General features: G+C 35.1%; 1 protein-coding gene across 1 annotated transcript; it reads right to left on the bottom strand.

Moving 5' to 3' along the window:
- Positions 1-474: 474 nt before the first annotated feature.
- On the bottom strand, positions 475-24,477 carry LOC132564308 (basement membrane-specific heparan sulfate proteoglycan core protein-like). Its single transcript, XM_060228978.1, has 15 exons — positions 24,402-24,477; positions 23,646-24,005; positions 16,022-16,285; positions 15,430-15,684; positions 14,410-14,691; positions 10,831-11,160; positions 9,412-9,711; positions 8,874-8,978; positions 8,719-8,740; positions 8,407-8,462; positions 8,175-8,202; positions 7,961-8,040; positions 7,609-7,645; positions 6,954-7,021; positions 475-635 (listed from the first exon to the last, which is right to left on the bottom strand). The coding sequence occupies exons 1-15, from the start codon at positions 24,475-24,477 to the stop codon at positions 475-477; spliced, it is 2,424 nt and encodes an 807-aa protein (XP_060084961.1).
- Between the last annotated feature and the right edge of the window lie 3,003 nt (positions 24,478-27,480).

Below are 27,480 nucleotides of genomic sequence, written 5' to 3'. Positions count from 1 at the left end.
TAATTACACCACTTAGAAGAACCTCAAATTCATGTCACAATACTTCTTCATCCGACGTAAAACCGATCCATAATGCTGTTTTCTTCAGTGTTTTTTTTGTGTATTCAACATATAACCACCAAAGTTTGTAAAATCTTTACTTCAGAATAACGTTTATCTTGTCAATAACAGTATGGATAACATTTATTCATCGAAGCGCTATGAGCTGTAGAAACATCAATTTATATGGCTTATTACCGTGTGTCGATATGAAAATAAATCAACTGATGATTGTTATAGATAAACATATTGAACCGTTCCAATAAAGTACATGACCTCTCTTTCTTTATCCGGAAATAATCACATGTGGAAGTCATGGATTAAGATGTCTTTCTACTTTGACAAGACCGCAAAAAAATATGATCATGTGATATTTAACGTGAATGCAATACATTTAATCTTTGATACAAGAAAAGATGATATCATATAAAAGAATTATTCGTGTGAGTTGGTGTGTCCAGACGAAGGTACAGCCAGGTCTACCATCGGCTGTACAAGTGATGTCCGCTCCGGTAACGTGTCCCCCACTGTCCTGGTGTAGGTAGTGTCCGGTGGGGTGAGAGCGAAAGTATTAGCATTAAAATAGCATTTGGTGCCTGTAAAACAAAACATTTATATTCAGATTACTTAAAAATGTTTTAGTAAACAACGTTGAACTTTCACAAAATTTAATAATACCTGGCTATGTGCATTTTAAGATTTGTATATTAAGAATAAGTTGGACAAACTTTGATTGTCTTAACACGTTTGTTTTGACTGGAAGGATTTGCTTTGTTTAAAAAAAGGCTCTCTTCATATAAGGATATTTGTATGGTCTCTACTAAAGCTTAAGATCATTTACTGCAAAGAGGAAATGAATGAAGCAAATATAATTAGAACATTAGAATATGTTCATCCATTTTCATCAAATCATAATACAACATCTACATTGAAAAGCCACGAGAGAGCAATGTAGAATTAAAGAATGACATCTATAGAATTGATAACCTCGCATGTCGTAGTTGTATAACAGCTACAGGTAAAATATTGGACAGCTACAGGTAACATATTGGACAGCTCTACTTAACCTATTGGACAGCTACAGGTTACATACTAGGCAGCAACAGGTAAAACATTCGACAGCTACAGGTAACATATTGGAGAGCAGACTGTTTTGTCGATATTCTTCTTTGTGTGCATACACTTGTATACTGATTTATGAATGGTGTTTGCACAGCTACCGCTATATTTATCTTTTAAACAAATAGTGAATTTAATGCACTCTAAAATCGTAACTTTAACAATGCTGGTATTGATTTTCGAGTTACTATTTGACTCGATAAAGAAAGACGGATTGACACGGACTGTTGGGCTTAACACAGTAGTTAGATTTAATATATGGTTAGGATGTTTGATAACATGTTATGATTTTCAGTTCGTGGCCTTGATAAATCCTACATGTGAACGGAAGGTGTATCAGAATACGACGTATGCGTTCAAATCGCGTATAATTCGTATTGGAAGATAAAGCAACACGGCATCTTATTGGAATGCAATTTGGTTGAGGAGCTGCTCAATTATGTCCACCTTATCCAAACACTCCGTACTGTCCTTATTTAATGTTAAACAACATGTTCTTCTTTACATTATACTACAAATCTTAAAGATGTGTTAGAAAATGTTGGAGTCACTCATCTCCTTGAGTCACGATCTTAATCTTGGTTCTGTTTATATTTTGCTCTTTTCTTTTAACTTGAGTTTGGATAATGATTCTCCTCGCATATGGTATTTTCGTGATGGTTTGTAAAATATGAAATGGAATCAAGACTGCAAATAAAAAGACTCAAACCTCCCTTTCAAAAAAGTTTTTATTGTTAAGTGATATTGGGTATCGTTATAAAGACATGACATTTATCGTTGTTTGTATATATACAGATGTATATTTTTTATGATATTATGAGTAAGTGTTAAAAATATCGCTAGGTATACAAATACCATACAACCACGATTGTAAACAATCTGACGACTAAGTCATATATCCTTTCCTCATAATCCAAAATACCAGTTTTTGTCCATCATCGGCCAGGAAAGACCTACCAGATGGTGTAATCAGGAAACGGATTCCATAGTTGTGTATGCTACATGTGTGTCATAATACAAATTCAAATTGATATTTAAAATATCAACTTATATGATGCAATGAAATGGCCAACTTCTACAAAATAATATAATTCAACTAATAGTTGTTGTTCGCTTGGTCACAATACCCTTACGTACAAATTTCATTGAAAAATCAATCAGAAAGACGCTTTATGTTCCCATCGTAACCAAACTACAACAGAAAAGTCTGTTAATCATGCACACTCCTTGAGTTTTCAAGCAATGAAATATCCTGCGACCGGATAAAAATGAGAATGACAACATGAAAAAGAAAAGCACATGTTACGCACGACATTAAGGGACGTATACAGAAGCAATAATAACAACATAAGTATGATGAAATCTGACATTGAATAGTAGCGTTGTTTGTTATCTACTATGGTATGTAAGAGTTTTATTTGATAATTGATATGTATAAAGAAAGATGTTTACAAAATATAACAATTTGTAACGTAACCGGATGGGTATATATCAACAGAGTCAGTAGAAATACATAACAACTTACAGATATTGTTTTACAATTAATATAATACACTCTATATTAGTCCAGATCAAAACCTACGAAACCTTTAGCTAAGTATCCGTAGACAGTCCCACACACGTCTGTTCTACATAGAGGAACTCCCCTTACCTTCCGTGCCTCGACTAATCATACCCCTACCATATACATAATTACAAGGCGTACTTGAGTAGAACATTGAAGCATTGACAACACCATTGACCTAAGGTCAAACGTCCCTGCTAATCCATTAACTGTCTCAGTCTGTTGGCTATCACCACGGCCCTCTCAATTACTACTGAAATATATAATAAGTCATTTCCCATTGCACTTTGTGTTTCCCCCTCATACATTATATATATACGTGGTTAGGAAGACACAACAGCGAATTATTACTCTACATTTAAGAGCAATTCAGCACACTCTATTGGAACCTGACAGTTGATGGTGGGGAAAAAAAGCCTGTTTAAATTATATTAAAATCAACATCTGTATAAATATTGATGGGTATTCGCCTAAATCCAATATTTCCCTTATATATATTAATGTACATGGGCATCATTTGGTTCACGCCTTGGTATAGAAATGTTTTAATGGAAACAAATAAGGATATCAAGTTCCAGTATATCTTTCAACAGCAAACTCATTCTTAGTCATGTGGCAGTATAAACAATGTTTTTGATGGGAACAAAGAAAACAAAGTGAAAAATACCATTTTATCGTATTAAGGCTCCGAAACTCTGACAGATATTTGACTCATTTCGTCCTGGTCCGTATTTTGCTAAACAAATCACTGAAAAATAGCTAATAGTGAAATCTGATTACGAAAATTTGAGTTATTTGATGGGATTTTAAAACAGTCTATGTCCCGTATCTTTGGCAAATATTGGTTGATATTGTCGTATATAAAACTACTGCATTGATATACAGCAATATACTTTGCAATTAGGCAGTTATTTTGTTAATAAACGGATTAAAAAGCACCGTAACCATGCCAAAATGTTTTACTCATAAGATATAAAGCTGTATAATAACAACTTTGTTTGAAATTTGAAGAAATCCTCTAAACTACTCTAAGGAAACGTTCAAACCAATAACTGTGTCAAAGGTCAAAGTAAGAGATTAATTTTGATCATATGTGACAAATATGCCGAATATAATAGGTTTGTCTCTTAATGTTGAAAAACGTCAAATCTATGTGATGACAGACATTCCAGACATACCATAATAAGCTGCCAGATCGTCAATAACAGTAAAATATTCAATCTAGTCAGCTCAGATATCATACAATACAAATACAATAAAAATACGTTATATCTCATCAGAGTATTCCAAGTTAAAATAATGTTACATTTTTTTTACAATATATGTACTTGCATTTACAGAAAAAAAAAACCAAAACACTTTTCAGCTTTTAAAATCATACAACAATAAAAGAAAATAAAAAGGCTAAAGTAACCCAGTAATCGGTTATATTCAGTTAAAACGCACGACTCTGTTGTACGTTGACAATACATACGACCGTATGGCATGCTAAATGTAATTTTGACCGGTTTGAATAAAGGAAGATATGTCGTGATACGACTAATGCCTTACATATTGTATTGATTTCGTTACATCCGATTAACTCAATACTCTTCATTTAGGAGTTAAAGGGAATAAAATATGATAAATGAATATGTATCTCGCTTTATTGCATCAACATATACAGTTTATATTAACTTACGGCGGAAACAACTGGAATGATCAGAGTGAAGTATCTTAATCACGGATACAAGTTGCTTGTACCAACAGTCGAACTAGCGACGCTTCAGTCACCAGTCCAGCGTCCTATATCACACAGCATTATTTCCATTTAGCACAATCCAAAGGTAAGAGAAACTATCGTAGCACAAGTTTGAATATGTAACTCTCTGAAGCCGATAATATCATCAATTCCAAACACCATCTTTTAAAGGAATATTTCAATCGTTATGGTATAATTGATCTGTATTATTATTGTGACTAATCCTGTTGATTTAGTGTTTTATCGTCTTTGTTACTGGAATTGTCGCTGACGTCGCAAAAGAATTCCAATGGTCCAGAACACATGCTATCAGATAATACTTTAATATACTAACGGAAAAAAGAAACTGTGCACCGGAGAAACGTTTATAAAATCTATAATTCTTATAATATTAGGTTAAAAGTGTGCATGTTGCATTATTAATTACATTACATTACAGCAAAATCAATATGGATTTTCAAATTGATTTGAGTAACAATTCATTTCACAGGGGTTCAAATCCTTATGGAGTCAAAACCGAGTTCCCAATATCAATATCGAGTGTGTCCACCGTTTGCGTCAATGCAAGATTGGCAACGACGTCTCATGGAGCTAACTAATGTGCCGAGGAAGTGCTGGGGAAGATTGTTCCACACTCTGATCAAGTCTTGGCCGAGTTGATCTAACGTCATTGGCTGATTAGGCAGCTGACGTAGACGACGTTCCATCTCGTCCCACACATGCTCGATTGGTGCCAAATCTGGCGAGACGGCTGGCCATGGAAGAACATTGATGTTCTGTCGGTTAAAGTAGTCGGTAACAACACGAGCAACATGCGGACGGGCATTGTCTTGCTATAAGTCACTTGACGTTGTTGGGCACGTATGAAGGGCACAACATGTTGTCGAATGATAGCATCTCTGTATTGAATCCCGGTCAAATTACCTTGGACTAACACAAGAGGAGTTCTGCGATGGGTAGTGATCCCTCCCCAGACCATAACACTGCCACCACCAAAAGAACGTCGTTTTACGACACAGGCATCTTGGAATCGTTCTCCAACACGGCGATACACTCTGTTACAGCCGTCAATGCTGTCTAAGTGAAATATCGACTCGTCCGTGAATAAAATACCCGTCCATTCACGTTGGGTGTATCGGATTTGCCTACGGCACCACGCTAATCTTGCTTGGCGATGACGTTGCTGCAATACAGGACGTATGGCAGGGCGTCGCGGCCGGATTCCGTGTTCTCTCAATCGGTTACGGACGGTTCTTTGGTGGATATTTCTTAGCCCAAGAATGTTCCTAGACGTTAAACTGGCCGTTTGGAAACGATTCCTTAGATGCGTTGACCGTATGTAATTGTCATGTTGATGTGACGTGACGTCACACGCGGACGTCCTGAACGCGGTCTATCCCGAGTGATTCCATATTGCCGATAACATCTTGCTAAAGACTGTATGGTATTCCTATGGACATTGAAACGCTGTGCGATGTCATTTTGGGTTATTCCTGCCTCAAGCATGCCGATTATCCGCAAACGCTCATTTTCCGTCAACCGTGGCATTATCAGAAATCGCTTTTTCTTGAAACTAGGATGTTTTTTGGTTCATATGGTACCCACAGAGGGATATTGACACAAAAATAACGATAGGTATTCACTGACACGTGTACTGCCTCCCAATTAGGTGTTGATCATATTGCTCGGTAGGTCGCAAAATGCACGTGAGGTAGGTGACCTAATCACGTGATAGCGTGTGGTATGACACAATAAATATGCCCATGAAATTTTATTGAGAAACGTTCGGTAGTTTCCGAGATAATTAAATTCTAGTGATGCACAGTTTCTTTTTTCCGTTAGTATAGCCCGCACATTCCCAACAGAAAAAGTAGCATCTTCAAAGATTGTTTTTAATTCATTCTTTAGCGTTGTAATTCGCATGTAACGAAAATGTTACGTTGGTTTGATTTCTTAATGCAGTATCAACGTTTATGGTCACTGGTGATTTTGGTATTGACATATGTCCCTCTGCTACCTGCAAGCGAGTCAAACGTGTTCTGTCATATACATGCGTAATATCTATTTCCATTTATTCATTTATTCATAAAATATTACATGGCTCAAGAAAGAAGAATATATTAAACTTAGCATTTTAAAACCCTGAATATTGAAAATGATATATCACCTGATGTCTTGAAATTCCTTCAAACCATCGAGGATATGTTAATTATAACATTAGAGTTATCAAAAAAATCATTTCAAGCTGAACTCAAAATGTATATTCATTCAAGAGAAATGGTTTCAGGGATATGGACCCACTACTATGCATATGTTTAGAATCATGATTATGCAAGCGTTTACCTTTAATGACTAATAATGAAAAAAAAGAGAAAAAAACAGATTCGAAAATATCATTATTCGAACCAAGTGTTTTCTGATTTATATATCTGTTAAGGAAGAATTGTATTCAAACCAGATAAATCTATATAACATTGAGATATCACTTACCTGAAGTTGTACTTTGAAGCTCTTCATATACGTTTGGATTCGAGCGCCCTTCTAGCGATTCGTACTTTCTGTTTATGCAAATTAGAAGCATATAATGAGAAATCTTGCAGCGGAATGCCAAATATACATGTAATACTCAAATGGTTACATTTTAACAACAGATTAAGCGGGAAATTTAGCAAAAAATTTAATTCAAACGTTGGTCGGACCCAAATATAAATTTCACCCATGTTAAACAAATGAAAAATAGGCTATTACAGCATATATGAATTCTTGATAAAACGAAAGAGCGCTAAGGGTCTCAACTATACAGATAATGAACAGGTTTTCTAATTTGTGTTCATCACAAATAACAAAATTGATACAGACAGTTGTATTGCGGAACTTCCATTTAATATGCAATTACAGTAGCATTAAGAGAATGTTTTGAAATTTTGATAAGAGTTCTTATGCTTAATATTCAACCGATATATATTTATAGATTAATTGCTTTGTGTACCTAGCTAAAATCGTGGGTTTGTCACTAATTGCCAATATCTAGATTACGAATATTATTTATTTTTTTTGTTTTTCTGTTTCCTGAATTATATATTACTACCGCTTATATTTCAATTATACAGTATCTTGCAATAACGCCTTATTATTTTTTACCTACCCTTCATCATTGCTTTCGACTGATTCATTTTGGTAACCTGTGAAATACAAATAGCATCATCTGGAATATCTGTACTAAAATGAATATACCGGATCTCTGATATCTAAACAGGAACTATTATCATTCAAATATGTGATACAATTTTTACATATTTTTCTAACGATGCAATGTTAAACAACGAAACGTGTACTTACATTGTGTTTATTAGAACATAACGTGGACCGTTTTACTTAAACAAGTAGGAAAGTAATTGATAGATATATATTGATATCTTAACTTGTCGTTGTATAATTATCAAAAGTATCAAAACAAAATAAAAATTCAATTTTGATAAGATTTTAATATGTCTTACCTTGATTGTCATGCTGTCCGATTTCAGAGTATATTGACGGCTTACCAATAGTGTCTGTATTGAGTTGTTGATATGGAGATCTGCATAGAAAGGAAGTAGCATTAAACGTAAGTTAACACATTCACTGAATTTTAACATTATTTAATTTATTATTAACAAAATGATTGATCAAAGCATAGGGATGTAGGATATACGCTTGTCCGAACAATCTTACCTTCCATCATCACTTTGAGAAGTCACATCTGTGAATGAAAAACAATATGAAATAAATTAGTATAAAGTTTTGGATGCCAAGTACAAACCATGTTGGTAATTGTAAACGGCCATATCTGTTTGCTAATGTTATGGAGATGAAATTAAATTGATGTAAACTTAAAAATAAAACATTTAGAACACATTTAACTTCGTTTCTTGATTTTGTATCCCCAAATGCTCTTTGATATTACCTTGCTCCGATAGCTGTATATTCTGGAATTCCTTTTGTTCATGACGATGACCTTTGCTAAAATCGTCAAAACAAGAAAAGTATGTTTGAAGACTGTTAACATTAAAGATGGCTGTTTTATTTGTGGACTGCATTTAAAAAGGAAACGTTTATCATGAAACAGTGGTTAATATCACAAACACCAAATATGTTATATAAAAGTATGTATAAATAAGCATAAATCCAGATGACATTTTGTTTCAACTATTCTCCTAAATACATGTTTTAATATGGAGACCAATTAATTAATTCAACGTTTACACTATTTACTTACATAAACGGTAGTCGTCTATTTCCTGAAAAAAAAAATCATTCTTGTTTATCGTTTAATTGAAACATGTATATGACATGTTTTGCAATGATTTTATCTTTGCATATATATTGGTTTCGGATTAATAATTACAGTAGATGTCTTATCTATATACGTACGTCGAATATATATTCCGAGTCCAATGTTTGACAACAGCGTAAGTACTCCTATGACCATAAGAACAACTCCTGCTGTTAACATGCTGTCATTACCACCGGAAAGAGCTAGTTCAAATAAAAAATGAAAGAAATTCTAGTTAAAAGATACGAAGTGTGCATTGACATAATTATCGTGAAATATATCACAGTGGCTGCACGAAGGACATTGTTGCATCATGTTGATTTCGCAATTTTAGTGTGGGATGACGCGGTAAAAAAGCCAAATGGTTAAGGGATTGGTGATGTAATAAAGCAGGGATCTTAAACACACTTTTATGCATCATATATGTCATGAGGAGAAGTAGAAAAAACTATATATGTACACGTATCTGTAAACAAGTACATCCACGACTATTAATCTGTGTTGGTCATGTATTACAATTGAAACTTGATATTTTCTTTCTAGTTTTTACAAGAATAAATGGCGGAATTTCAAAGTTGATTTTTCTTTTCAATATCAAAAATAAGAAACAGCAAATGTCGTTTGTTAATGGCTTACTTTTCTGAACGGTGCATCCGACAGCATCAAGTGATGTTTTGTTTCCAAAAGTGTTGTATGCGATAACCTTAAAGAAGTATACTTGTCCTCCCTCTAGATTGTGTACATTTTGACTGTATGTCTGATTTCCATCTGCTTTCATTGGTATTGTTACAGGGTAAATCTCTTTTGTGTTCAGATATTTGTCGACACTAAACAAGACCTGATAAAACTCCGAGTTTCCTCCATCAACCCATGATACTTCAACAACATTAGGCTTTGTACAGCCAGCAATTAAACTTTTTGGTAAACCAGGTTTTTCTGTGATGTAAGCATTAAAAACAAAAAACCGTCAGGTAGATCTTGTTATTAGATTAAGGATTCTGACATGTCAATAAAGTCTAACATCAAAGTTATGTAAGTAAAACGAAGACAAAAATGAACACAATCAGTCGACAAAAAGAATATTGATTATAAAGTGCAAGAATACTGAGTGAAAAACCCGAGGCATTTCCTCGTGACCTTATACAATGGGTTAATCGCATTTGTACAAGTACCTAGGAGTCGAATCAATGTTCTGAATTCAAGGAATGATTTCCTACCCACAATTATAGTTTAGACCACATTTGGTTTGAAGCCATCAGAGCATTATGTGAGAGTAGCATTTTGAAACAAAATATCGCCTTACTTCTCCTTTTGGATCCCAAACTTTATATCCCTAGGGATTGAATCAACTTTCTGAATTCAAGAATTAACCGACTACCCTAACTAATGAATCATGCCAAAACTAGTTGAAATCCACTAGAGTAGAAAGGAAGTAACGTGGTTTTCAATATGATTTCATCACCTCACACTTTGGGGCCTGTCCCTCACTCCGTAAGATTCTAATCTAAATGAAGGATTCTCAAATCTTTACCCTCGCCATAGGATGGAGCAAACATAATCCTGTTGAAATGCACCAAGTTATGAAAGATATTAAAGGTTTTATAGAAAATGATTAAGCATGACGAAGGACGATGCACGATAGCGAAATGTCATATTGCCCCCTCGGATCAGTTGACCATAAAACAGCACAGGTGAAAAAAATATAATCAGAAAAACTATTTTTCTCATCTGCTATTATTTCCTTACAAAACACCTTTCTATTGTCCAAGATAATATAAGTATTCAAAGAACACCATACTTTCATAAAACTGAAGCAGAGTTGATTATTTTCCCTGTTTGACCCTGCCCTTCTGTCTCCATGAAAGTCAGACCTACCATTGTTATACAATTGAGCCCCCTACGGCTAATGCACCTAAAGATACTTCGGAGCAAATCTGATAAAATATCTTGCCTTTCCTACAAATTAAGAAGCATTTGAAAGTGATTTTTCTCAATACAATGAGGGTCTGATACTAGCCTCACGATTTATACAAAACTGAGTTCCAATAATGATACCTTGAGGTACCACTGTAAAGGTTATCCGTCCGCTTCCCTCGCTGTTTGTTGCCATAACATTATACAATCCATACCAATGTTCTTGCATATCCACACGGGTCCCTAATGACAAAGCAGACATATTCTTCATCACAAAAGCATTGGTGATAACAAAATTCTTTGTGCCATTGTCAAGGTCAGTTGCTAGATAACAAGAGGAGCTTTGAAATGTCCAATTGAAAAATGGCTCTGGATTTGCTAAGAACATAGCAGGAATTGTCAAGTTTTCCGAGATTCCTAAGCCAAACTTCATTTTCAAAGTATCAATTTGTGGATGTGGTCGGGGCTTACCTACAATAAAAATAATTCAGTTTGACAACAACATTGAATTATAGTCACCCACATGATGTAAAATTATACACAAAGAATACACAGATGGTAGATTTATGTAGGGATTAATTCTAGGTATGAATGTTTGACAGACAAATGCTATTCAACAAGTCTCTGTTTCTACTGCAAATATATTTGACAGAAGTTTGCAGATGACTGATGTCATTTTGTTATCGATTTGCATCAGAGTGACCAACTTTGATCCGCGATACATCGGCTTATCAAAGCGAACTATCCTTCTTTGATGTAGGTCAGATATCAAACTTTAGGTCAGATTGACATACTTTTGACACCTTAAACAACGCATAGTGATTAGTGATGCTTGAGGTAAAGCCAAGACAACGGCAAAATTTTTCTTTGATATAGGGTCAAAGGTCAAAGTGTTTGGCTAGTGCAAACTTTTTTTTTGATTGTGGATACACCACCTCATCAAAGTGAACCTATTCCCGAAGTATGAAGTTACCATGACACGTAGTGTTGGAGGCAGAGTCTGAACAAGAAAATTAAAAGATGGATGGGCACATTACATGTTAATAATCTGAAGTATTTTACCCTTCTATTCAATCACTGATGTACAACTGTAAAATGAATCTTCAAGGACACATGCTTTGATTCAGAGATAATCGATAAAATCTTAACATACATAGAAACAATCGATCACAGAGGCATCTGTGCACCCTACATTGTTTGATCTTTATTCGGATTCGGATCTTTTCCCTTCTTTTCTGTTCTGTTCTCTGTTTGAATCTTAATGATAAAACGTTTGAACCTTCCTTTGCAGAAATAGTGATCAATACCTGCAAAATCAAAGGTGGTTCTCTTCAAGCATTTTTGTTCTTTCTGATCAGTCCCATAATCAGACGGGAACAATTAGAGATCAAAAAGGAACATACGTATGACATTTGAGAGAAATATATTCAGCACTTCTTAAGGGTAAGATATAACTATCTTTAATATTTGGTGAAACTTGATATGTCTGCTTGTCAGCCATTTTGTTTTTCGGATCAGTTCCAAACTCCAAAATTCAAAACTAGGGAACCTATACATGATAATTGAGAAATACGATGCAATATTCCTCAGTAAGTAGAGAAAACAGAATTTCAAAAATATCTGCATTGTACATAAATATAATGATAACAAGTTTGCTATATTTTAATTCAAGATAAACATAAGCCGACTACTCTGTGCTTTTATCTTTAATCATCATTTTCGCTTCATTTCAATCAATTTCAAAATTACCTAAAGTTTGATCTTTATTCGATGTTTAGATCTTCACCCATCTTCTCTGTTTTGCAAGTTCCTTAACTATAAAAAAATGAACATTCCTTTGCAGAAATAACGAAGATAATATTTACCTGCCAAAACAAAAATGGTCAACCGAAAGTCATTTTGTTTTCACCGATTAGTCCCAAATGGAACATATGTATGAAATCTGAGAGAGATCCTTCAGGTACTTCTTGAGAAATTGGTATCACAATTTTCATTAGGTGACATTCAAGATTGCTGCCTGTCAGCCATTTAGTTTTTTAGGATCAGTCCCAAATTCAAACAGGCACAACAAGGGATGAAAGAGGAACGTATGCATGAAATTTGAAAAATATGTATGCAGCATTTCTCAAGAAGTATCGATAACAAACTTTCATGATCAAAATCCAAGATGGCCGTTTGTATGCTATTTTTTACTCCTGATCAGTACAAAAATCAAACAAGCTAAATTAAGGATCAAGGGAAAGATAGAAATCAAATTTGAGAAAGATCATTACTTTAGTTCTCTGTAAATATCTATAACAAACTTTCTACGTAAATATCCAAGATGGCCACCTGTCTTCTCCTTGCATAATGTGCGCACCAAAAAATTCGGTCAATATCCATTTCCTGAAGCCAAGAAATTAATCTCGTGTGATAAAGACAGGTTCAGGTAGTCCATGATTTCGCTAGAATGTTTGTTAGATGTTTCATTACTTATGACCCTGTAGTGGTTTGGCTCTTACTAGGTGTACATACCCTTAATTGCAATGTTAGAAGTACTCTGGGGGTTCAGCCTATGGCTTCGGGGTGACATCGTGTCTGTTTTGGGTTGTTATGCCAGCCATCTTGCAGAATGAGCCGTGGTCAAGTTATGCCAAGCACTGTGATTGGTCGAGGCTTCAGTGGTGGAGCGAGTCGTTGGGTCTTGTCTTTACTTTCAGTTTTGGTCCAAATAGGTCACTGGGGTCATAGGGTATAAAAGTCAGACACGTGTGTTGAGCTGTGTTTTTTCTTTGGGAGATTTAGTGAGGTTCTGTAGGGTTGTCGCAGTAGTTGCTGATGCTTTGAAAATGAAGCGATGAGGAAATAAATTTGGGCTTTTATACCTCGAACGCGAAGTGGTAGTTATGCAATGTTAGGCCTATTAAGACAACTGACACTCTGAAACCAGAGTAACATCTTCGTTGTTTACTGTCATGTGGTCGGTTTTTCCAAAGTCAGTGAACTGTAGATAGTCTGAAACCAGGACGTGGAAAAGGACTTCACTTGTTATAAAGACTAGTTTAAACATGGAGTTTTTACACATGGCTACTTAATATTACATCAGTAGTTTTCTATGGGAAGGGATGGATGTTACGCCCATCTCTAAGGCAGATAGTTGTTCTGTTAGGCTGTAATTAATTAGTCCAGGCCGGCAATAGTAGCGACCAGTTAGAGCAACAGTAATGAGAGAGGAGCGTATATAAACCACAGTTTGGTGTCTTATGTTTGTCAGATGTAGTCATTTATGAGTTTTGTTCACTTTTCTATTTAGTTTATTTTTGTTGTCAGCTTTACTATGTTATATTTTTCTACTACCTTTACTCCGTAGTTAACATATTTCTCTTTGTTGAAGCATTTACTTCTAACATTGTTGAACTATACTGAACTTCTAAAAAAACCCACATAACCTGGGTTTTTACTGTAATCAAAATTGCTGCAATCTCCAACAGTCACTCAAGTGCAACTCTATTGAGTTTCCATGAGCGAAGTTTGTTATTATCAAATTGACACTCCATTCACAATCCGTTATAATCTCCATGAATCACCCTTAATCACCCCCAAGTTTCACTTGAATATTCCTTACCTGAGTTGAATGTAAGAATTACTTGGACTGTTGTAAGAGAATACAGCCCCATGTTTTCGAATCATGTATGATCTAAGTATGGATTTCCTTTCAGATAACAAGGAATTACAACTTACAGAGAACGTTGACAGGTATGTCCCTGGTGACAGCTGTTGTAGAGACGCTGTTCCTTACGACGCAGGTATACAGTCCAGTGTCCAGACATTTAGCGTTAGTCAGGGTATAGGTACTGTCTAAGACGTTTGGGGTGTTGAGTAGAATGGTGTTGTTGGTTTTATAAAGCCACTGTATTTTGGACGGAGGATAACTATCCACAGTACATATCAGTGATTTAGATTCATGTTCTCTCACGTCAGCATCTCCTTGGCTGTAAACAAGAGCGGTAATTCGAGGCGGAACTGAAATGCAGCAAAATGATAAAACAATTTAAGCATGGACTTAATTTTAAACATGTCATTTTACATGAAGTTAGTTACACTTGTGAAGCACGTATTCAAAGTTCAACATTTTGAGTAAATAATTAAGTGGTCTGGATAATATCAGAAACAAAATGCATGTTCATTACCAAACTATAGGAGTAATCATATTTACATATTGCTTTTGTGGACGGTATATTGCAGTTGTGACAATCTACACTTAGTCATGATGAATACTAATGACTTCAGAGTTCTATTTCAGCCATCAACTGATAACTGATAAAGCAGTATTTTGCCAGGTATGTAATACCACAGATGTTTGGCATTATTTCAAAGACGTTGCTGGCAACTGTGAATAAAACACTCGTATAAACAATGCGTAAGGTGTTGATCTATATCTGATGTAAAATGGATAGAAGAGTACCATTATTGGTCAAGTTTGAAGTAATCAATCTTCTCAGCTATCAAAAGTGGACTTGTATTAAATCGTGTCTGTAACTGAGCATATATGTGGTTACATCACTAAACAATTATTTTATATGAATCGCATACAAAGTTACACACTGACAGAAAATTGCTTTCAATCCAAACATCTTTATCGTATAAACCTTTCAATTAAAACTTACTTAAATGTAAAATTAAATTAAAAAAATTAGCCTATATATCTTCACAAGACATATCGAAAACCCAGGTCAAATATACAAAGAGTCAATATCGTACATCTGACGGTAAGGTTCCACACCCTAGTTCCTTGACCAACAGTATTGTTGGCTCTACATGTGTATTGTCCGGCATTGTTCCTCGTGGCCACAGATAGACTCAACGGGTTCAGGTAATTCGTTCCTAACTTAGACCAGGTGTAGGTACATAACGGTCTACAATCGGCAGAGCAGATGACATCTGTGACGGTCTGATTTTCAGCGACATCAACACTATCTTCTTGTGGTTCAAATGAAATGCTGACTCCAGGTCCATCTGAAGAATATTAACACCATTTATATTTTCAATTGCTCCTCTTACTTCCTCTCTCTAGAATATATGTAACAAAGCCAGTTTCATTATCAATAAGGAATAATGGCTGTTCCTCTTCTAAATTCATTTATTTGTGTTATTGAGAAAAAAATGTATGCTGACCTGATAATCAGTCCACTAATGATCCCCTCGGGCACACAAGTGAATACTAGACACGATTTCGTGCGTTCCACTTTAACTTTGCATTTGTCTGTCCCTTTTCTTTCCTAAATACCATCCTAAGTTCAAATCCTATAATAAGATGACGTGTTTTGTGCATTTTAATTATGTCTATACTCACAATGTACAATTACATGTGTTGTTGAAGTCGACTCCCCTACACCATTCCTAGCGGTACATTTGTACGTTCCATGTTCTGACCTCTTCAGTTGTCCTAATAACAACACAGGTGACACAGTAAAGTTGATGTTGTCCGGTCGTGTCCAGACAAATGTACAGTCTGGTCTACAATCCGCTGTACAAGTGATGTCAGGTAACGTGTCTCCCTCTGTCTTGGTGTAGGTAGTGTCCGGCGGGGACAAGGCAATGGAAGTACCTGGACCATCTTTAATATAAATATAGGTTTTTTGCTTCAAACAAATCAAAGACCTTGCTAAGGACCAGGAGAGACCTGCATATGAAACTTTGGAGAGATCCATTCAGTAATCAAGAAGGACCGGCAGAGGAAACAAAACCACGGACCACGGATGTAGGACGATTTGAAAAGCCCACCATCTGATAATGGTTGGCTAAAAATTGTCCCTGTTATTCTAGCTTGGTGTTCACTTGTGACTGTATGGACTGGTGAGCATGACAGAATGTGATATACATCTAAAATGATATCCTTCTCATTTCCATATCTTATGACTAAACTCATGCTTGACAGCCAAATAAAGACCATCACACGTCATAGGTCAATTTTGATTTGCAAATCTTAAACGTCAATATATAGGTCACCAAAGGTCGCAGGTGAAATAAGTCACAATTACAACCAATATGATAAAATTTTCATGTGCGAAGCTAAGAACACTGTACAGTTATCTAAAATGAAATGTTTTCCTGTGTAACCCTTCAGAAGGTTGACATCAATTTTGAAAATGAAAGTTTGTGATGTTTATTTTTTTTAGAAATAATGAATAAGATTTGTTTGCGAATAACCCTTGGTAATTTGATTCTGGAATTAATTAGAAAAACGAAATGCCTGAAAATGTATCTTAGACATTGACAAAGAAAGTTAGTTATCGCTATATCTTGGAAAGTTCTGAATGGATCTTTCTTAAATATCAATTGAAGGTCTTCATCATGTTTTGAAAGAAAACTAAACAAATACATGTTGGTAATACCATGTTTCATGTATGAAAATAAAAAAAGTCACAGCTTTGAATACATTGGGAACTGGGGATTAAAAATGTAAAGGATATTGAGGTAGAACATGCTCTTTTTACATTAAGCGAAACTTTTCGAAGGTCAAAAATACAACTTCCTATTAGAGTTAATTCGTAAATGACTGCTAAAAACATCTTCAAATGGTATGAAATGAATAATATCCAAAAATACTAATTAGTAGTTTGGAATGTAAATAACAGTGCCAATAGAGATATTTTAGAAACTGTGCATCATCCAGAAAGGAGAAACGCAGAGTAAAAGAAGGCTATTACTTTGATTTCATTATGTGATATCTCCAAAAGATTATTGGTGATTTCCTTTGATCAGGAAAGTAACTGGTAAGTCAACATTTTTCTTTCATTATGGGTGTTGTTATTGTTTCCAATCAAAATTAAACAAATTATGCTCAAAAATCTAGTTTTCCTATATAAACTATAGTATATATATATATTAATACATGTATATCTCTATTCACAATGTCAAATATGCTACCAGCTACGTATAGGTTTCGTTTGATGAAGCTTTAGGCGCATGTCTTAAAAAACAAGTGTCTTTTGTAAATCAGAGCATGCATTGTAGTCAGTGACCATGCTGAACCAACTATGTTTTTTTACTGTGTTGTATGGAAATGAAAGAAGTGTGAATGTGGTCAAACAGATGTTAAATTTACAATTAACCAATACTTACAGTTATTTCAACATTTTTACAGCAATTTTGACGGATAGTGGGAGGGGAGTGGGTGGGTACCTCTGGGATGGGCTAGCTGGACACTGGGTGCTCTACTTCTGTAGCAATGGGTAGTATAAAGATAATGTCTATGAATGTAGGGGACTGAACTCTGACAGGAATAAGAGGAGGGATGTGTTTCACTGGGCAAAAAAGAAACAATCTGATATTATATGTTTACAAGAGACACATTGTTGACAATCGGAACGCGGTACAGAACAGAGAAATATATACACACAACATTTTACACAATAATAACCCTAAATCTCAAGAGGCAATAAAAAAATATAATTTCTACATATGACCTTATAGACCCATGGAGGTGTTTTTATCCAGACTTAAGAAACTTTACCTGGAGGCAGAAAACCCTATTCGCCAAAGTAGGCTAGATTGTTTTTTAGTGTCAGAAGATATATTTTCAAAAACAAAAGATTCAAAAATTATACCTGGTTATAGAACAGATCGCTCATGTATAGTATTAGATGTAAATTTTAGTAATGTAGAACGTGGTAGGGAATATTGGAAACATAATGCTTCTCTATTAGAAGATTTAACTTATGTACAAGGATTGTATTTCGCAGGCTATCGATGAATATATTGTGGAAGGTGATAGAAATAACATTGAAAATATTGCATTGCGGGTAAATGACCAATTATTTTTTGAAATTTTAAAAGTAAAAATTCGCTCTCTTTCTATTTCCTCTTCAATTGCAAAAGCAAAACGTAAATGAAAACTTGAGAAAGATTTAGGATCAGAGATTGAAGAACTTGAAAAACAAATGAATCTTAACCCTACTGATAACTTATGGGGAGAATTCAGTAACAAAAAACAGGAACTTGAATCAATGAGGAAAAATAAAGTAGATGGTCTTCTTTTAAGGTCAAAAGCAAACTGGTATGAAAATGGGGAAAAGAGAACAAAATACTTCTGTGATTTAGAAAAGCGTCATTTTGTAAATAAAAGTATAACTGAACTTATAACAGAGAGTAGGGATATACTGGATGATCAAGGGGAGATAATTGAAGCAGAAGCAATCTTTTATAAGATTTTATATACATCTAAACATGATGAATTGACAGAATTAGAAAATTCACATTTTTTCCAACATCATATTAAGTGAAATAATACGGATAAGAATAGTTGTGAAGGGGTCTCAAAACTCTCTGAAATAGCAAAAGGTTTGAAAAATATGGATAATAGGAAAAGTCCGGTGTCTGATGGTTTTAGTGCAGAATTTAATAATTTTTTTTTGGAAGGACTTGGGGGTTTTCTTACTTAGATCGTTTAATTTTGCTTATAGTACGGGACAATTGTCAGATTTTCAAAAACAAGGAATTATTTCTTGCATCCCTAAGGAAGATAAAGATAGACGATACCTAATATAACTGGCGACCTATTTCTTTATTAAATGTAGATTACAAGATTGCTACTGCAGGATAGGTTCACAGGGGATAATACAAGGCTTCTGTATGATATCATGACATTATTAGAAGAAAAAAATCAGTCTGGGCTGTTGTTTGTATTAGATTTCGAAAAGGCATTTTATTTAATTGAGTGGAGTTTTATTACCAAGGCTTTGAAATCTTTTAATTTTGGGGAGTCTTTATGCAAATGGTTTGAGGTTTTTTACAGAGATTCCAAAAGCTGTATACTGAATGATGGTCATTTATCACCTTTTTTTTTTAGTTGAGTAGAGGTTATCGTCAGGGCGACCCATTGTCACCATATATGTTTATAATTGGAGTAGAACTTCTAGCCTTATCGTTGAAATGAATTAATAACATAAAAAGCATAGTCATAACAGAAAACCAATTCTTATTAGGCCAATATGCTGACGATGCCTACCTTCTACTTGACGGTAAGATTCGGTCTTTATATGCTGCAGTTGGGTTATTGGGTGATTTCGCTATAGCATCAGGACTAAAGATAAATTTACATAAGTCTACACTGTACTGGATAGGAAATTTTTAAAATCTCAAATGAAAGAATATGCCCTGACTTGAATATATCCTGGTCAAATGCAAACTTTAAACTGTTGGGTATTATGTTTTCATTAAATCTAGAAAACATGGAACGTATCAACTATGAAAGGAAACTAAAACAGATTAATAAACTTTTACGGTACTGGTCATGTCGAGATCTTACCTTAATTGGACGTGTTACAATTATAAAAACTCTTATCTTGCCCAAGTTTGTTCATCTGTTTTCCTCCCTTCCAAATCCCTCCAGAACTTATGTTAATAAGTTAAATAAAATCTTGTATGGTTTAATATGGAATTTTAAAACTGAAAAAGTTAAACGTAATACTCTAATTGCATGTAGAGAAGATGGTGGGCTTAACATGACTCATGTCTCTTCTTTCATTAAATATCTAAAAGTAAAATGGATTGGAAGAGTATTTAAGAACTTGAAGGTTACATGGATAACTTTGTTAAAAGAACTATTACCGTTTGAAATTGAACTACTGTATGACATCGATAGGAAATAACTTGGGGAAATTGAGAAATGTATTAAAAATCCATTTTGGAGAGATGTGATTCTTGCTTTATCAGAAATCCTAAGTGGGCCTGACACGTTGTCACAATATTAATGCAAAAGTTTAATAAATTGTGTACCAGTTAAAAATATAAAGCTATGTAAACAGTGGAAAATGCTAAATGGTCTAGGAACAGTTTGGGATTTATTTCATAATGGGATAATTAGAGAATTCAATGAGTTAGAAGCAGTGCACTCTTTAAAATTTTATTCGGTATTACTGTATAGTAAACAAGATAGACAAAAACTGGAAGCAAGCATACAGAAATGAGATAGAACAGAATAGAGTTGCAATACCAACTAGACAGGAAGATGTTGTATCAGTTATGTTAAGCGGAACTGACTGGAAGTTTATTTACTGGAAATTGGTTCAACAAGTTGCAATAAAACCTATAAGAAGTCAAGAGAAATGGAAATCGGTAATAGAAATAGATGATGATTTTAACTGGCATGATATATACATTAATACATTTAAATATACAATCGAAACAAAATTACAATCATTCTAATATAAAATTAATCATAGGATTCTACCTACAAATGATTTGTAAGTAAAAATGAAACTAGTTTCAAATAGGTTTTGTACATTCTGTAATCGGGAAACAGAAACTTTAGAACATGTCTTTGTCCATTGCTATTATGTACGGAGATTACTGGAAGAGTTTAATTTATGGTATACTGAAAGTGATGGCAGACATCCATTTTACAACTTTACAGATGCAGATATTCTTCTGGGTGGTCCAAAGTATGGGCAATTATTAAACCATTTTTTCAATTTTAATGAAATACCACATATATTGCTCACGCTTGAAAGATTCCATTCCAAATTTTAGAACATGTAGAATGATTTTTGCAAAAACCATGAAATTAGAAAAGTACAATTGGGAGAAAAATAGATCATTACTACTCTTCCAGAATAAATGGGGTGATTTTGAACAATATTTGAATAACATAGACCCTTAGGAAAATAAAGGAATACTAATTCCTGGCAAAAAAATTCTTTCCCCTTTTGAAGTAATTTATGTATAATGTCTGTGGCTGCATGGGTGGGTATCCGGTGTTCGATTGGCCTGTTTGGGAGGTGCTCTCCTTTTTTTTTTTTTTTTTTCAGTATCTGTCTTCTCTTGTGACAGCAAGTGATGATGTTTTAACAAATGTAGAATTTGTTGTAAACAAAACTCTTTGTAAATAATTGAATGATGAACCACATATTGAGTGACAGAATGAATGAGTTAATTGAATGAATGAAGAATGAATTACTAAATGAATGGATAACAGAAGGAAAAAAAACCAGCAGAAATATCAAATGAGCGTGTTCTTTGAGTGGATGGATGAATAAATGTTGGATGAATGGATAAACAAATATAAGGAAGTTGAATGAGAGCCCTCTTATACGAGGAAATATTTGTACAGATGCTGAATCTGGGGCCCCAACCCCGGCAGTATTTATATGTTTATATATGTCCTGGGCAAAAAAAAATGTTCTACATCATCAATCATAAGGCGCATGTGATGGTTCTCATGCTGCAAGGACTTAACACGATCGAGTAGGGGTGTAACCTGATTACGGACCTCAGCACCAACCATCTCCCTGATCTCCATCCGGACCGAACAATTAACGCCTCAACCATCCGACCTATGTTCTCATCCGATAGTCTAAATCCACCCATGACAGAGGGTCTTGGGGGGTTCGCTGACTGCGAAGAGGGGCTGGCAAAGCTGAAGGGTTGAGAAGAACTATAATGGTTGAGCTGGCTAGTGGGAACGTAAGGCATAGTCTTAGGAGTAGACGAGAATGTACCGGAAAAGGAGTCGTCACTTGATAAGAAGGATGTGTTGATGTTTTGTATTGTCCCGGTGACTGGCAGAATTGTCTGGTGATCATGAACTTCGGTTACGCTTGTCTCGTTGTGAGTACATGTACACAAGTATCGTTTTCAGGCTAGTAACGAGCGGTTCAATAACATGTTCAGTCAATACTTCAAATAAATTAATTGAAGTTTGGAGTGTAGCGTAATATGTGGCAATATACACTCGGTTCACTGGTACCGTTCACACTGAATGGCAACAACAATAGGGCATAACACACACGTTCGCATACACCATATACGTGGAGGTCAACAGTTTGGGGTTGAACGTATGTATAGCATCATTAGCGATTTAGTTCGCAGAATTCACGCGACATAACGTCTCAATAAACTTTACCACATCCTGTTAGGGCGCCGTCAGATCTCAGAATGCCTCTCAGACAGACATTTAGGGAAAAAACTCAGGAGTCGACCAAAGTAGTTGTTTACCCAAACAAGGGCCGATATTTGATGTACATTACAAATATTCAGTTAATTCAGTTACATGTACATATTTTATCCTTGTAACACATGTTTTCTGTTTCAATTAATGTTTAAACTTTTTATTTTGTATAACGTTTACAGCTTATCTAACATTCACATCAATCGCAGTTGAAGAATATTCCTTTCGTTTGTGTCCTCAGTACTTTCAGTACTTTGATGTTTTAAAAAAAGAATGGCGATAAAATCTCCTATGTCTATCAGAACGAGCAATGGGACTACTTCGGGAGAATTATGGTATGGGGTTGATAATATCGGCTGAACACCGATAGCTCTCTGTAATTAAACGATTGATCAATGTTTACCAGACAAGTAGCGATGTGATATCGTTGTGTTGTATTACAATAACCTGAGTGATACCCTACTGTTAAAGTTGTACATTTTGTGACCCCGCGTCGATACCACATCGGCGGGATATCAGTAGGACTAAGAAGATGAAAAGTGATATTCAGTAGCAAATCCGATCTTTATCGGTGTGACAACAATCAAATACCGGTATCATAAATTGAAAAGTTAAGTGTGCTATCTTGGTGTTGTTGAATTTGTGCTTCATTTTGGTCCAGGTGAAGTACATCGGTAATGCGTGACGGGGACTTAAGGTTTACAAAACTTTAATATTGGATTGTTATATACAGAGATGCCTAATATGCCTATCACAAACCCAAAAAATCACAAAACACTATGAGAAGATCTACCTATTATTATCAAACGTTGGTTTTGCAAACATGTTATGTACACGAAACTTACTTACCCGCTATATTGAGTGTATAGTCAGCACTGTCCAGTGATTGGGTAGGTAAAAGACAACAGTGACTTCTATCAACATTTCAAGTAGAGCATCAACCAAATCAGAATTTTATATAGGTGTTGATCCTTTGGTAAAAACAATTAAAATGTCACTAGTTGTCATGTTAGTAATGTTCACTTACTTGCAACTTTGAGGATGAAATCAGCACTGTCCAGTGTCTGGTTAGGTAGGTTGAGGTTAGTACGTCTACAGAACCACACAGATCCATGGTCTTCAGTCTGTGGCTGCATGATCCATCGGAAAACTGTACCAAGGCCTCCTGACGTTACACAAGAACAGACATCCGGGATACAGGGGACAGGCGAGGCTACATTTATGTTGTAACATTGATCACCACCTACTTGAATAGCACCTTCTGGAGATGTCACTTCAGGACGGCGGTAAAACATTACAGCCTGGGCCTCCTCTGGTACATCACACATCAATGTAAACCCAGACCCAGGTACAGCGTACTGGGACGACCCCGTCAGCGTAACAGCATCTAAAATATAAAATTATATATTTACTTAAATTAAATAACAGGTTTCAAATAAAACTAAATTACTTCCGGTAAATGAATGTCTAAAAAGGATGTAGATTTTGTTTACCTGTATGTAGACATAACAGAAGCATTAAATACTAAATGTTATTTAGTTATCTCCCTTATATAACATACCAAAACATGTTGTGATATTACCTGATTACATTAAACAAAACATGATTCTATTCGCTGATACAATATATATATATAAACGATAACTCACGCTTGAGTATACTTGTATACATGTATGCTAATATGGCTTTATATCCTTGGGCTGTGTAATATATTTGTACTGATGGAGCATTTTACCATGTGCACTTCTTCTCACGAGCTCTGCATTTTGATATTTTTACCTACGAACTCCCCTTATTGAAGCTTTGATAGGAATGTCTTTCAGCCATTCAAAGATCTTTGATGCGTCAAGCCGTAACATTCCAAACGGAAACATATATAGGCATAAAAAAACATATTATTCCCCTAATCAATTGGTTACTATTCATTGTTGATTGCTCGTGTACATAATAAACTATTTGAGTATCTTATGATATTGAAGTCCTTTTTTCCCTCTGTTTCTTTTCTTTTCACATCATCCTTGAATAACATATCTACACAGTAGTATTTTTCATATACTCAAAAAATAAGTTCCCATCAGAAAACTGCATTTTGCGTACACACAATACATATTAACATAAATCTACACTATATTTTGCTGCGGTTTCTCCAGTTGTTTTGAGATTATTTCTCCGTGGAGTTATGCCACTGGTTTTCGAACCATGAAAGACTACAGGCAGGGAGATAGTTAAGCCAAGTCTCTGAATTTATTCCAATACCGTGGTATTCAAAAGACTTTGCTTCTTTCATACAAACATAACCGATAAGGCCGATTCCTGATAATATCGACCGTAGTAAAATGAAGTCCGATGTTGATATTTTTCGTAAGTCGATATATATCGATCGAAATTATAATGCTACAACTTCTTTGTCATTTTTCGTGGTTTTGTTTGGAATTTAGAAGTGGATGTGTAGAGAGGGGACAAATCATCAAGTCTGAATAAACCTGATATTCATAAATAAACTATTTGGAAAATATTGGTTGTTTCTCGCTGTCATATATTTTGCGTTTCCCATAAAGAACAATTCCTGAATATTCATGAGTATAAGTCAACAACAAATTATGTCACCTACCGGATTGAAGTGTGTAAATATTTGTATATTTCATATAAGTGTGCCTTATGTGTATTGATTGTACGATTTTAATTCGATGACTATTCTCATGCGAAACTTGATGAGTTGGCAGGTGTGAAACATCGGAAAAAGCTCTGGGAGCGTGGAATACAGCCACGTTAAGTTATAATACGCTTGATAATTAGTAAATATGTCGTATATAATAGCGTCTGTAAACGCACATGTGTATAAGCTTTTGCATGAGAGAACGCGTTATCGATGTATATTGTCATGGTTACATAAGTTAGTTTTTAGTAATATAAATAAATATAATTATTTTTCTAATCATAATGCCTAGAATACGGTCTTATAGGGCATTATTGGTATATTGTAACGGATACTATGGAGGCCTAGCTGTGTGTTTTGGCGACAATACCATGTTTGGTCATTGATCTTCGATCATACTGTGTGAGATCTGCCTGGAAGACTAGTCACTTGTTATGTCCTGAGATCTACTGATAGTTAGTCAGTTATTGTGGACTTGTGGCATATGCATATCTCAGTCAGGTGATTTGGACACTTTCAGTCACTTTATGGAACAATGGGGGAATATCTGATTGGTTTCGACGTGAGGAATCACGGACATTGTTTTGTGGGCTATGAGTGAAAACCGGTCGCTAGAAGGAGCTCATATATGAACTCTAGGGTGTATATAGGGTGTAAATATATTAGGGTATATACGTTTAAGGTAGTAGCTTATTCTATATTATATTCAGATCTTCATAGTATTGTATTGACTGGTGTGGAATATCATTATTGGTAGTGTGAATCTGTCGTGTGAGAGATTTCCTTACGATAGATGAACTATATGTATATCTTGTACAGCAGCCGTTGCAAATTGTAATATTTCAATTTCTACCTAAATCAGACTCAATGAAACTACTAAATGTGATCTGTTTCATTTACCGATGAATTTGACCAGATTAACATTGCCAGTGCGTATGAATACAAATATTAGGTAAGGGGAGAAAACTCCCCAACTTCTACTGGACTGGCAATGTACCACGAGCATGATATTTAAAAAAACATCGAAATGAAAACTTAAAAACTATAGCAAACTATCAATAAAGTTTTTTAAAAAATGTGTATTCAACTTTTAATAACTGAAACTTTACGTTTCAAAAGATGTGAAGCGACTGAAGCCTGATATATCTTGCTCTCCGCTTCGGTGCCTGTAAAGAAATGGCCGACACCGCTTTGTTTGCAAACAGGCACACCACTTCTAGACGTTATTCCTCCGCGAGGAAAAATGCATACTCTCTTTGTCGCACAGTCTTATTCAAATTTCATTAAAGTTGTCGAAAAATTAAATTTTACTCTCATTTAAGTTTCCACGCTGAAATATATTTCAACCTGTCACAATAATATGTCTTCAAATGACGGACTATTTGATTGTATGACGTCAAAGATATGATAGCAAGAAACGAAGTAAAATATATATTGCGTCAGTTCCCGTCCTAGAAAGACAAAAGAAGCGTCAATTGAAATATATTGCTTATGCTGATTATATAAGATGATCAATTGAGTTGGTCTTAAGACAAATTCAACATGAACTGCTTCACAGTTCATTAAATTTGTCTCAACACCAATTCAATTCATCATCCAATGAAATCGACATAAAAAAGATTCAATCCTAAAATAAATGTGAATATTGTAAGCTGCTCTCCTGTGTTGCAATCCATCGTCTCGGTTAGGTAAAAAAGGAATCCTTGGGTATAATACCGATCATCAAAGATCGTCAAATTTCATATCTAGAAACCCTGTCTTGTGAGACTGTCTAACAGTTACCGACATGTTGCACGAAAATCGTGACATTGGGGGCAAGTACTTAAAGTGTACCCTGTGAGGTAAGCTATTTTGACCTTTAAAAATAGTTCTGCACATAAAATACACTATGCCAAATACGCGAATACCGTGGAATGTTCCGTTACTGAGAAATTGCGACTTCTCTGAAAAACACACCTTTGGCTGAGAGGCGTTGACCTCGTTTTCGGGTACCCAAACCTGTGACGTCATACGTTCAACGCTTTTGTTGATGCAGCCATATTGTCTTTACTGTGCTACATGTGATTGTGATCTATTTTGGGATTTTCCGTGGTAAGTACTTCACATTTTCGCAATATCTAAGGTAGTGAACGAGGGGTTGGTGAATTAGCGCTTAAATCCGCTAAAATGGCTTCCTATCGAGGAGGGAAGCGGTGTGCAGTGTATC

The sequence above is a fragment of the Ylistrum balloti genome, unplaced genomic scaffold (assembly GCF_031769215.1).
Source record: "Ylistrum balloti isolate Yb309-2 unplaced genomic scaffold, AGI_CSIRO_Ybal_v1 Utg372158, whole genome shotgun sequence".
In the NCBI taxonomy this organism is placed as follows: domain Eukaryota; kingdom Metazoa; phylum Mollusca; class Bivalvia; order Pectinida; family Pectinidae; genus Ylistrum; species Ylistrum balloti.
This window is presented reverse-complemented; position numbering and strand designations above follow the sequence as displayed.

Bases quoted from the DNA above. Each gene is read 5' to 3' on its own strand.
- LOC132564308 (XM_060228978.1), bottom strand. From the start codon at position 24,477: ATGTTACGGCTTGACGCATCAAAGATCTTTGAATGGCTGAAAGACATT. The intron at 24,006-24,401 runs GTAGGTAAAAAT...TTTATATTTTAG, and splicing joins AGCTTCAATAAGGGGAGTTC to ATGCTGTTACGCTGACGGGG. The intron at 8,041-8,174 runs GTAAGATTGTTC...CTTTCTATGCAG, and splicing joins TCTCAAAGTGATGATGGAAG to ATCTCCATATCAACAACTCA.